Source organism: Gossypium raimondii, chromosome 12, assembly GCF_025698545.1.
Source record: "Gossypium raimondii isolate GPD5lz chromosome 12, ASM2569854v1, whole genome shotgun sequence".
In the NCBI taxonomy this organism is placed as follows: Eukaryota; Viridiplantae; Streptophyta; class Magnoliopsida; order Malvales; family Malvaceae; genus Gossypium; species Gossypium raimondii.
In genome coordinates, this window is record NC_068576.1 from 53,073,356 (window position 1) to 53,085,980 (window position 12,625).

Here is a 12,625-nt window from a genome sequence, read left to right on the forward strand (position 1 = left end):
GCTAAAAATAAGGAATTTAAGCACACGGTTAAACTTCATGTATAGTTTTTTTGTTTGTTTTAATTGCTTAATGGCTAATGCTATCCTTAATCTAATGCTGACATATCTAAAAAATATACATATAATTAGTATATTATAATTATTTATTAAATTCAACTAAAACAATAGATTAAATAAGAATAAAATTCTTCAATTGATAATTATATAACCTTTTAAAGTGTTGCTTATGAACACCCTTAAATCAGACTTTTATTTTGTTTTATGGGAATTAATCGTACATTTGGTTTAATTGAAAGTTGGACGGCGGCTTATAATCATATCTTGCCACAAAGAGTTACTGACAAGAACGGCCCGTCTGAGAAGCATAGTTGGAACCAAACCGATAAAGCTAGACCATTCAAACTAATTCAAAATAAAAACCAATAAAAAAACAAAATTTAAAATTTAGGAAAAGTTTCAAATGATTCAATAAAACACAAACAAAACTTAAGCATCATTTTATGACCACTAATTTAAAAACTAAACTCTTATCATATATGACGCTAAAGCCAAAACCTAAAAAATTCCAAAACTTTACTGTAAAAAATTTTTTGAATTTAATGCTTTAGACTGGGGTGGGCTTGTAAATTAATAAGAATATTTTTAAAAATCCGATGGGTGATTGAACCGATCAAGTCATCAATTCGTTGGTTCAATTGATTGAATCAATTCAACTAAAAATAAATAATGTAACTTTTGACTCTTAAATTTGACAACTAGGTTCAATTTGATACTTGGTATATATATTTTTTGTTTACTTTAGTACTTGAACTTGACAATTAGGTCTATTTTGATCCATGAACTTGAAAAATCTAACACTTTAATGATATGACACTCTGAGTTTAAATTTTTTTTAAAAATTAGATGATGTGGTACAATCTCAGAGTGTTATATTTAGTATTTTAATAATTGTACTGAATATAAAACTCTGAGATTCTACCACATCATCATCTAAATTTTTTAAAATTTCAAACTCAAAGTCATATTATCAAAGTTTTAGATTTTTCAAGTTTAGGGATCAAAATGGACTTAATTGTCAAGTTCAAGAGCTAAAATGAACCAAAAAAAGTAGACGTATCAAAGTGAACCTAGTTGTCAACTTCAGGGACCAACGTGGACGTACTTGTTAAGTTTAAGGGCCAAAAGTTACATTATCCCCATTGTTTTCACAGTCATTAACACAATGGGCTTAAATGAATAACAATTTTCAAGTTTAGGGTTCAAAATGGATCAAAAAAAAGTTCAAGGGCCAATATGGACCTTCTTCCGATTAAAATGATTATTAAAAATAATTAAATAACAAATTAAAAAATTCGGCTCAACCGATTTTTTTCGATTCAACCGTTTTATACTGATTCTAGAATCAACGGATTCAAAATCCCTCTTCAAACTGATACTCTGACCAATTCTCGATCGAACTAATCTGACCGACCAATCTAATCCGGTTTAAGTAGCACTATAAAATATATTTTTTTTAAAATAATTCAAGCGCTTTTTCTTAAAATTTTTTATTTATTCTATATTGAGTATTTTACAAGTTGAAAACAATTATTGATCAATGAAATTAGTTAATTTCAATTCAGCTGATCGGATTTTAATAATATTGAACAAAAATGATGCTGATAAGAAGAGTCAATGTTAAGAAATGAAGATATAAGAAGAAGACTATTGCTTATGGGTTGTTACTAGAAATGAAAGAATATTTTTATGAAGCTGTATTTTTTAATATTTAGGAGTGTTTTTTGGAATCTGGAAAGGACATATTTGCAGTTATTGGTAGTGAAAGAACCTACCCCTCCCTATCATTGGAACACGTGACACGTCTGCTTCCAAAGATTCTACGTGGACTCTTTTGGGGTGGATTCTCCACCACTGATTGAGCCCTGGGGTTGACTATCCATAATTTTTTAAACCCCCATTTTAGTCAATATTAAAGACTTCATTGGTCGGTTTCATGGTGGCGGCCTTTGCCAAATAGGTGCTTTTTTTTTAATTATATATGAAAGAATTTTAAAAAAAATTGATAAAACCTTCTCTTCATGGATTATAAACTATTTTATAATGTTATTTTTATCAAGAAAAGTCAACCATTAAGGTTATTAATGCAATCATATATTTCATAAATGGAAGGCATATATATCTACCGATAACCACAAATGAGCTTTATAGTTGATGCCATAAAATTAATTTCATTCGTTAATAAGCAAATGAATAGCCTCACATTGTCAACCCAAGAAAGGAAAGAAAAGGTCACAAATGGATAACAATTATGGTATAATATGTGTAGACTAGAATAAAGAATACATTTCATGTATTCCTTGGAGTTCTCCAAGAGCCAATGCATATACTATAGTAGACAAGATATGAACAAGTGGCTGTGTCATAGGCTCTTTATTACCTTCAAAAATGGAATAGATGAGAGAGAATCAATTCATCCAGTTGTAACATTATGATTGGGTGCTGCACCATAGAAGAAAAATAAATGGTTTTACCCTAAAATAAAAATAAAAACAGAGTTCTAGTAGTTTTGAATGATAATTTATATCCTAATTCGTGGATGGACGGCACAATCTCTTATAGGTCAAACAAACTGATTATCAATTAGCAGTTTTGGTTAGTCTTTATATTTTAATATGTTCTTTTTTAGGCTCTATAATTTTTCACTTTAGTCGCGTTATTAAATTTATGAACTTATGTTATTAATTTTAAAATTTCATATGATTAATATATTATTAGAAAAAAATCTAATTAATAGGTTTAACAACTATCGTTTGTATCAATATTGAAAATTTGAAAAGTATAATATAATTAGAAAGCAAAGTCTAAATCTATAGCTTTACAAATAGTATGCGACTAATATAGTGAAATTTAATCAAACAAATTTAATTGTTATTAAGACAATATTGGGACCCTAACCAAAAAATAAAAAGAACAATATTAGGACTTAATTAGGGTAACCAAAGATTTCATCGTCCACCACGCATTAATATTTTTGAAACCAACACGAAGTCATATTTGATGTGGCAATTAAACCGACATGTTTATCGTATCCTTTGGTACATTGTTTGATTTGATTATGAGATGACACACTAACTCAGATACGTGGTCAAGACCAACATTATAGCTTGACATATAGTTAAGTTAGTTATTAGGGATCTACCTATTTTTAACTCCTTAATGATATAGGTTTTGGAATATAATGAGATAATCAAGATTAAATTTATACCTTTTCCTTTTCTACTTTAATTATCCTAATCAAACCTAATTTACTCGGTCAAATGAAATAGAATAAGATTATAGTGTTATTTAAGCTTCGTTTGTTTCATTGAAATTAGATTTTGAAAAATATTTTTTTTGCATTTTTTGTGTTTGTTTCATAAAAAACGACTTGATCAACAAAAATGACTTATAGATCAAAAAAAAAAACAAGTCATTTGTGTTATTTAGTTCTGTACTTTTATTTTCAAGAATTTAGTCCTCTACTTTTCGATTTGAAAATCAAATCCTATTGTAAGCATTGTTAGATTTTTTGTCAATTTTGTTGATGTCACATTTTAAATAAAAAATATTCGATATTCATGCAACTAAAAAATGGTGTTATAATGAACATGAATTTAACAAAATATTTTTAATAATGCTAACACTAAACCTGAATTTTGATATCTATAAAGTAAGAATAATCCAAAAAAAAGTACATGAACTAAATTTCAAATTTCTGAAGAGTACAAGGACTTATGACATATTTTAACCTAATATAAAAATAGGAATATTTTAATTATATAAATATGAGTATTTGTTTAAATAATGCTTAGCTTTATTTATCCTTATAACTCTAATGTGTCAATATATACTCTCATATAATTTAAATTAAGTTTTAATTAAGCATTATTTATTATTAAGTTTATATATGACATTGATTATTACAAGATATTTTTTATTATAAAATAAATTTTGATTGTTAAAAGGAAATTGCACTATAATATTTTATAACAAATATATTTATGTCATATTTGTTTTACAAAGAACAATATAAAATATAAATTTATATATATAATAAACTTAATTAAATCATGAAAATTCAATAGAATCTTAAATGTATGTTTGTTTTATTGAAAATAACTTTTATGAAATATTTTTAAGAAATCTGTCAAATAACCGAAAATATTTTACACAGATTCATCCAAACACCACAAAATATTAGCTTTTTCAAAAAAGCAAGTCATTTTTCGGAAGCCATTTTCAGTGAAATATTGAAATCATAAACGGGCAAAACCTTTTTTTTAAGAGGTCAAAACTAAATTATATTTTTCTGAGAGTTAAAATGTAATTTCGTCATTGTATTAACTTAAATATTTATAATTTTTCAAATGATTAAATAAATTATTTTATCAATTTTTTGGAAGGCCTGAGTGCAATCTTACCATGGATAACATTGTTGAATGTTTTTCTCTCCCTTCTTTAGATGGTAAAGTTACGTATTTATATGATATGGTTTCTGTTCATTAATGTGATATCCTAGTAGGTTTTATGCATGTCAACACGTACCCTATTCTAGGTTTAACACGTGTTTATACGATGGGAGTTCGCCTATGTGATAGTGTGCGATGTCACATTGTGCGATCTTACGTGCAGGTGTGAGTGCTTTATCTACGAACCCATGGAGTCAAGCGAGTTCGATGTGCGAACTGTGTAGAAGTCAACCCGGACCCAATCAAATTATGGGTCGATAATAGTGAATATCATAACAAACATATAATTTTATAAATTTTAAAGCGTGATTTTTGCATTTTAAAGAGTCAGAGCTCTTATGTCACCCATTTTCTGGAAAAAAAGAAGAAAGAAGAGAGTATATCTACAATTATTGATAATCACAAGTGTTAAGAGAATATATATAAGGAAAAAAGAGGAAGATGTAGATTCCAGGAAGCTGAGTTGAGAGATGCAAGGAAGGAGTTTGATTATGTAATAATTAGAGCAATGGAAGATAGTAATTAAGCTAATACCTAAGGAAGTCCACAACTGGGGGAAGTCACAATAATTGGGTGGACGCCATTCGCCAACAACAATTTTATTTTTCTTGATAATTAAAGCATGATCCCATGTGTTAGGAATGTACTGGTCTAAGCTTTTTGGATTCAGATCCATTTTCGATTTCTTTAAATTATATTATCAAAGATTCAAAAAGTTGATCCCATTGTGTTGAAAACCCTAAGCCAAGCTAATATAATAGAAGATTAAGGAATGGAAACAAGGGAAAGTGGAATGCATGTCCCAGGGTACAGATTCATTTTCCCACCCTCCCCCACTATCAAAGGTGGCCATTTATGTATTTTTAGCTTAAAATTAAAGGGAAAAAAAGAAAAAAAGAGTGTAAACATGGCTCAAATATGAAAACCAAAAAATTAAAATAAACAAATTTGGGAAAATGTGATAAACGTGATAAGAGTATATCAAGCTTGCCCATTTTTAAATAATAGAATCAAAATGGTATTTACAATTGTTTAATATATATATTCGTTTATTCACAGAGTTCAATGTAATTATGAAAAACAAAAAACACTCTTTAATGTAAATTCCCCACGTTGATTGATAATCAAGAAAAATATACTGTAAGTAGTCAACTTTTTTTTTGGCTTTTCAATTCCATGTTTTCGAGTTTTCTCTTCACAGCCATTAATATTAAAGGGTGGGAGAGAGAAAAAAGAAAAAAAGATTAAAGTAATTACAAGTCTCGAGTTTTCGCTTCTTGGGCATGAATGAGATGTTAATTAAAGAGTAAAAAAAGAGAGAAAGCACTCTAGTTTTGGCTCCACAATGCAAGTTAAAGACACTGATGAAATGATTGAAGGAAAATGAAAGAAGTTCCAAGTCAGTCGAGTTTTCGCTTCACAGATATGGCCAACACCTCATCTGGCCTTCATGTATGGATGTCATACTTATCAAACATAGAAGATGAAAAACCCTAGTGTTTCGCTTCATAGTCATGGCATCAAATATTAAATATATACTATTTGTCCTAGAAATGTTTAGTGTTCTATCTCTACATCTTTGACCCATAAGAGTTATCACTCGTGTCATATTTTATGTTGCTATTATATTTACATAAAATTCAATGCATGGTATGAATTCAAATCTTATTATTTACATTCCTACTCTTAACATTGTATAAAAAGAAAATATGTTGCATTCGTGTTATTTCTATAATGTTCAAAAGTAGAATTCTACGATGGTGATGAAATCTCTCACTTGGGCAAATTATGGGGTCTTATAAGATAGTTTTGCCTTTGTTAGTTCATTGATTAGGGCTTTGATCCAATTAACTTAGAGGAGCCAATGCAAAGATAGGTGGTGTTATATTTGGGCTCTCATATGAGATTGGGTTTGGGAGACCCCGAATAATGGGCCTTTTTCAGCAGAGATTGAATGATTGACGTAACATGGCAATTTGCTCCCCCACCACGCAATCACAAACATCCAAATTCTTATTCTTGTGCCAGCTAAAATCATAATTTTATGTCGGCCGTTGTTTGTTAATATAATAAAATCCCAATAACTTCAAATATATGCATTCACATTTTACTATGTATATTAATTAGCTATCGTCAAAATCAACCGACTTACCCTCCTTTTCCGTCACTATAAAAACCCCCCAACCTTTACTCTAGATTCTCCATCCTATGCTACACTCTCTCTCCTATACTCAACTTCTTCCACTTAAAAGCAAGTTAGCTAGCTAGGGTTTTGTGAGCCAGAGAGATGGGTTCAAAAAGAACGGCATCACTAGCCCTCTTCTTTGCACTCAACATCCTCTTCTTTTCCCTGGTGAGTGCTTGTGGTTCCTGCCCTTCCCCCAACCCCAAACCTAAACCTAAACCAAAGCCAAACCCCACTCCGTCCCCATCTTCTTCTGGCAAGTGCCCTAGAGATGCTCTTAAACTCGGTGTATGTGCTGATTTGCTCGGTGGCTTGCTCAACGTCACCATTGGTACGCCTCCTGTTCAACCCTGCTGCTCTCTCATCCAAGGTCTTGCTGATCTTGAAGCTGCCGTTTGCCTTTGCACGGCAATCAAAGCTAATATTTTGGGCATCAACCTTAATGTCCCACTTTCCCTCAGCTTGCTTCTTAATGTCTGCTCAAAGAAAGTACCCTCTGGCTTCCAATGTCGCTAAATCAGTTCTCTAAATTCTTTCTCTTCTTAGTGCTGCGTGGTTTTGATGTTCTTAAGGTCCAGTTTGCAGTGATCAATGTTTTCTTGGTAACTGGTTGTTTAATTTACGTTGTTGTAGTGTTGTTTCCTTTTGGATTGATACTGAATAAATGTAACACTATATGAAAAAGAAGAAGTTTAATTTCTTTGGATTTATGTATCTTCATGGGGAATGAAACATTAGTATAATTCAGCTCTTTTTTAAAAAATATATAATATGCCGACCATCTTTCTTCACAGAGTAGAAGCATGTCTAATTTCTCAATGCTCTAATGCTACAGTGTCTGGTCCCGTGGCCGTGACTCTAGTGGCAAAAACATTTTGTATATAGGAAGCATTCATTTCTTTTGTTTATTTTATACTCTACAGGTTGAAATCACCTGGTTTGTCTCCTATATTATCCTTTCTATTTTGTTACTTGTCAGTATCTTAGTGCAAGCCGCATGTAACCAGTTTGTTATTATTTCAATTAAATAACATGATATCTAAAACCTCCTGTGGCCATGAAGAATTATAAAGTACCAGAATTATTAAACCTCGTGAAGGTTAAGGCAATAGTGTGGAATATGTCGTGTAATAAAAGAAGCAAAAGAGAGGGGGAACATGCTCGCATAAAACAGCTGGGGCATGTTTCACTAACAGGGCCCGACAAGTGTAAACAATTAGGACGAGATGTTTCAATCGTTCCTACGGTTCTCATCTCGTTTATTGCTTGGAGTGGGAGAGATAATTGAAAGTACCATTCAGCCAAGTAGTATGAGTAAGATTACGTTTTGTTTTCATTAAAATTTTGAGTAAATTAATTTAGGAATGTTAAATTAAAAAATAAATTAATTGTCTGTTATTTTTTTATTTTTATTGTTAAAAATGGATACATATACACATTAACATGAGGTACTAGTGACGTGTTATGTGTTACTTTTTTGATTATTTCATTAATAACACCAATTTTAATAGTATAAGTTGATGAAATTTTTAACATAATAAATTAGTTTGCTCTTTAATCCAATATATAAAAGTTATTAATTTACCTAATTTTTAAATGAGGTAAAATACAATTTAACTCTTAATAACATAACTATAAACATTTGTAATATTTTTAATATTCATTTTACGTTTGATAGTTTGTCTACCTTTAAAAATATAATATATTTTATGGGTACATACTATAGTAATAAACTTTTCTAGTAAGTACTAAGTGGTTTGGAGAAAGTAATTAAATGAGAGTGGTATGGGTCATGGCTCATGGTTTTGAGAGCCGGTAGAACCGCCCACTGAAGCACAGTTTGGAGCCCGTGACTAATATGAGGAAAAAGAAAAAGGAAATGATGAAAAAGAAGGTTCATTTCACCTCAGCCTCCCTCACTGCACCAAAAGAAAGGCAAAAGATTCCTTTGGCCTTCCCGTTCTATTTCCACTTACTGCAATATCCAGAGACTTGAAGACAATTAATGATGGTCTTTTATTTCATTTAGTTAAGCATTTTTTATATTCTTAAATACTAATTGTTTTAAGAATGTACTATATCACATCACTACCTTGTTATTATTATTTTTATGGTAAGTTTCTGGTCATAATGCAATACCTGAAAGGAATAAATTATTAAGAAAAAAAGCATGAACGACAACTAGATTTTAAACATCAATAGGAAATTGGAAAATTATGATTGTTGTCAAAGTCGTATTCATTACCATTAACCTTTAATTTCTTGCATTAAGATTCTTTAAAGAAAACGGGCACTCCAACCTCACGCAAAGTGAGGTAATAATAGCCAATAACCCTCCCAATCCCATTCTTACACCTATCAAATCTTAGTGATAAAAAACATAATTAGAAATATATATAAAAAAGATTTAAAATAAAATATAACCTAAAAAAGGATTATAAAGCAAGACCCGTGAACTGATTTTTGTCGCCTATTATAACCATCATAATCCAATAATTAAGTTTTCATAATCTCCTCGATACATGCATGTGGATATTGATTTTTGAGAGCTGAGATGGATATCCAACTCACCCTGATTAATTATTATTGTACTTGAGATTTAGGTTGAACTTTGATGCGTTGGAAATTTGATTAGTTAATGCTAAAAATGAAACTATTTTCGTCTTCGTTCGAAGGAAAATGACGTCCACAAGCAACGAAGTTCTATTTAGATAATGTCCATGAATTGCTATTCTAACGATAATAGTGGCATTATGAGTTTGAAGATAATAATGTTCTCTGTAAGTGCAATTATTACAATTGATTCTTCCATATAGAGTTATCTACCATGATGTCTAATTACGTTAATTTTTCTTGCAAAGCCGATTACGTTAATTATTATTACCATATTAACCCAAGGGGAAAAATATGTATAGACTTCTCTAATATCTAACATAAATACCGTAAAATTTTTGAAAAATTAGCTGTAAATCATAATATAAAAGAAGCGAGTGAATGCATTTAGGTCTCTTCTAAGTTAAGTACCACCCAAGATTATTAATTCATTTTAGTTGAGTTAAATCATGATACTTTTAAATGCAAGTTCTATAAGTTCCAGCCCTGAAGATTAAAGGAAAATACGCTAAATCAATTGAAAATACAACAACAATGGTGAAATCATAAAACGACCCCAACTGACGGAAAAGTACAGATTTTCTTTTCTCAATTTCAACGGGTTTTTTGGTAGTTAATGGAACAGTTAAGAATAGGTGACCAAGGTGGCAACCCTGCCTAAAAGCTGAACTGACTATCTGACTGTCTTTTTACTTGTGCGTCGGGAGAGAAAGTGTGACGGATAGCCTAGTAAGTAATGAATGTGGCGCTTAAAGAGGAGGACAAATGAAACCAGGTGGAGGGTTTTTCCCACAAGTTATTAAAGCTTGAAGAGCAAGGGGAATGAAGATGTTAAGGTTTAGGAGCTTAAGCCTTATGGCTGTGCAAAGACAAACGGCTGCTTCGAGCTCTAGTAGACCTCCCAGCACTGGGCAGCAAGCATTCTCAACAGGGTCTCCTAACCCAATATGCACCAATCCTCCAAGCACATCCACGCACAGTCCTAGCTTAAGTGCATTAACCGGGCATGTTGGTTGGGTAGTTGGTGGAGCAGGAGTGCTACCCCCACCACCACCCCCACCACCACCTCCACCTCCACCTCCACCACCGCCACCGCCACCTCCTCCACCGCCGCCTCCGCCTCCACCAGAAGGTGGGTAAGGAGAAGAAGGTGGTGGGTTTGTAACAGGAGGGTTGGTAACGGGAGGGTTTGGTATTGGTGGGACAATAACTGGTGGCCTTGGCGGCTTTTTGGATGGTGGTTCTACCTTTGGGGCGCCTCCATGTTTTGGTGGGTGCTTAGGTTTAGGGTGACCCGGGTGTTTTGGGCGGTGGTATGAGGGGGGGTGTGGACTTGTACAAGGAGCACAAGCATAAATGGGTGGCAATGATACAAACATGAAAATCAACAAGATGAAAAACATGGCCGTAAGCTTCCAACCCATGACTTAGGGTTCCAAGATATTCCCCCCGTTTGAGTTTTGATAGGATTGGATGAAATTGAAAGGAAACTATATATAGCTCAACTTTAACGTGTCAGTGTAACCCGTGACTATGGCTAAGAGTTTCAAAACAGCGAGACCCCTAAGAAGGTACCTGAAAGAAAAAACATGGAGGATACGGTTCCCAAGAGACGAAATTGAAAAACAAATTGAAGATTTTGGAAGGTTGTAAGTTGTTTGCAAACTACAATGTCCTGTCCGTGACTGTTGAACAGATGAGTTTGAATCCGTGAACAAGTGATTGATTTCTGAGCCGGAACAGTAGAGGTTCAGTTTCGCAGATTTCTATGACCTGCTTATTTGTTTGTTTCGTACACTAGTTACTTCATTTCCTTTAACATCGTTTTGAAAACCTTTGCTAGGGTTACTTCTGCAATTTCGTTGTGATATCTTATTAAGAAATGTTGTTGTTGGAAGAAGGAAGAGAAATAATTTCTATAAAAGATTTTGGTGGAGGAAGAGTACTTATGAATATCTTTTTTTTGTTCTTTAAAACATTCAACTAGTATCATTTCATTACTATACAGAGGTATTTATAAAAACTTGGAACATCCCCCAAGCATGAATAACTTAAGAAGGGTTAAGTACATTCCCTATTCATATCTAAAACCAATTAATAAATACTTACATGATCTAAAATAATTTGAAATTACAATCTCCACCAGCTTTTGCATCTTTCGAAAAGGAAAAATAAAATGTTCTTGTAATATATAAATTTTCGACCTGAATAGTTACGGCCAAGCATCCTCTATTATTTATGCTGTGCTTACTTGTAAGATCAGTAGATGGTACGGCCTAAGTAATGTATCAGAGCAGTAGTCATTCGTGAGCTAGCTAAGGATTTGCTGTGCTTTCAATAATTGAACATGTGAAAGCTCGTCTTTTGTTTTCAATTTTTTTATTAATTAGATTCTGTAGATGGTACTCGCGTCCTACTTGTTATAATATTAACAGCATTAACTAAATTAAGGTTAAACATTGTTTAAATAAGTTGCATTGAAAAAAAAAACTCTAATTAAACAACTAAAATAAGTTCAAGTGTTGAGACTTAAAGTGTTCAAGTTTGAGTCCCAGTGTATGTGATTCTCTTTTAATTTTATAATAAATTCTTAAAAATATAAATATTTTTAACATAGCAGTGAACATGATCAAATCTACGTCTAGACATAGATGATTACCTAAGGTGGGTATGGGATACTACACGACAATTCTCCGTTCAGTTCGCCTATATAAAGTGATTACCAAAGAAAGCTTTGACACCATTGATAAAGTTTCGTATGGCTACTCAGCAATGGTAAAATTATGACGAATGCGAAAAGGGTTTACTGACACGTGAAAATGAATGGGGAGTGCCCGTTTTGCTTGAATGTAATGGAGGATGCAAACAATGTTATGAGAATTTGTAGTGCTGTTGTTGTTACTTGGGCATTGGTCGTGATACCTCAAAATATGAATGAATTTTTGTCGATGGAAATTAAGGGTTGGGTCTTTGTTAATTTGCGATTTCCGGATTGTTTTGCCAATGATGCTATGGATCGGGATGTGCTCTTTGAAGCCATTTGCCGGAACTTATGGCAAAGATGTAATAGGTTAATCTTTGATGAAGATTTCTGTGATATGGAAAGTGTTCTGCAAAGGAGGAGCCAAAGGCTGAATAATTTAGAGGTCATTAGGAGTCGGGGTAGTGAGGGGATGGAGTTGGATGGAGGTAACCAATGTAATCATCGACCTAAGGGTGGAGAAGACCGCCTGAAGGCTGGTGGAAAGTGAACATTGATGGGCCAGCATGACAGAATGATAATGTAGCAGTAGCCGGGGGTAATTAAAGGAGTTTTTCT

The 12,625-nt window shown here is 32.4% G+C and overlaps 2 protein-coding genes across 2 annotated transcripts; one reads left to right on the forward strand and one right to left on the reverse strand.

Annotated features, from left to right (window-relative positions):
- Positions 1-6,691: 6,691 nt before the first annotated feature.
- Positions 6,692-7,401, forward strand: LOC105765132 (14 kDa proline-rich protein DC2.15). The gene has a single exon (XM_012584084.2). The coding sequence runs from the start codon at positions 6,796-6,798 to the stop codon at positions 7,207-7,209; it is 414 nt and encodes a 137-aa protein (XP_012439538.1). The 5' UTR covers positions 6,692-6,795; the 3' UTR covers positions 7,210-7,401.
- Positions 7,402-9,799: 2,398 nt separating this feature from the next.
- On the reverse strand, positions 9,800-10,778 carry LOC105765133 (36.4 kDa proline-rich protein). The gene has a single exon (XM_012584085.2). The coding sequence runs from the start codon at positions 10,728-10,730 to the stop codon at positions 10,056-10,058; it is 675 nt and encodes a 224-aa protein (XP_012439539.1). The 5' UTR covers positions 10,731-10,778; the 3' UTR covers positions 9,800-10,055.
- Positions 10,779-12,625: the final 1,847 nt, after the last annotated feature.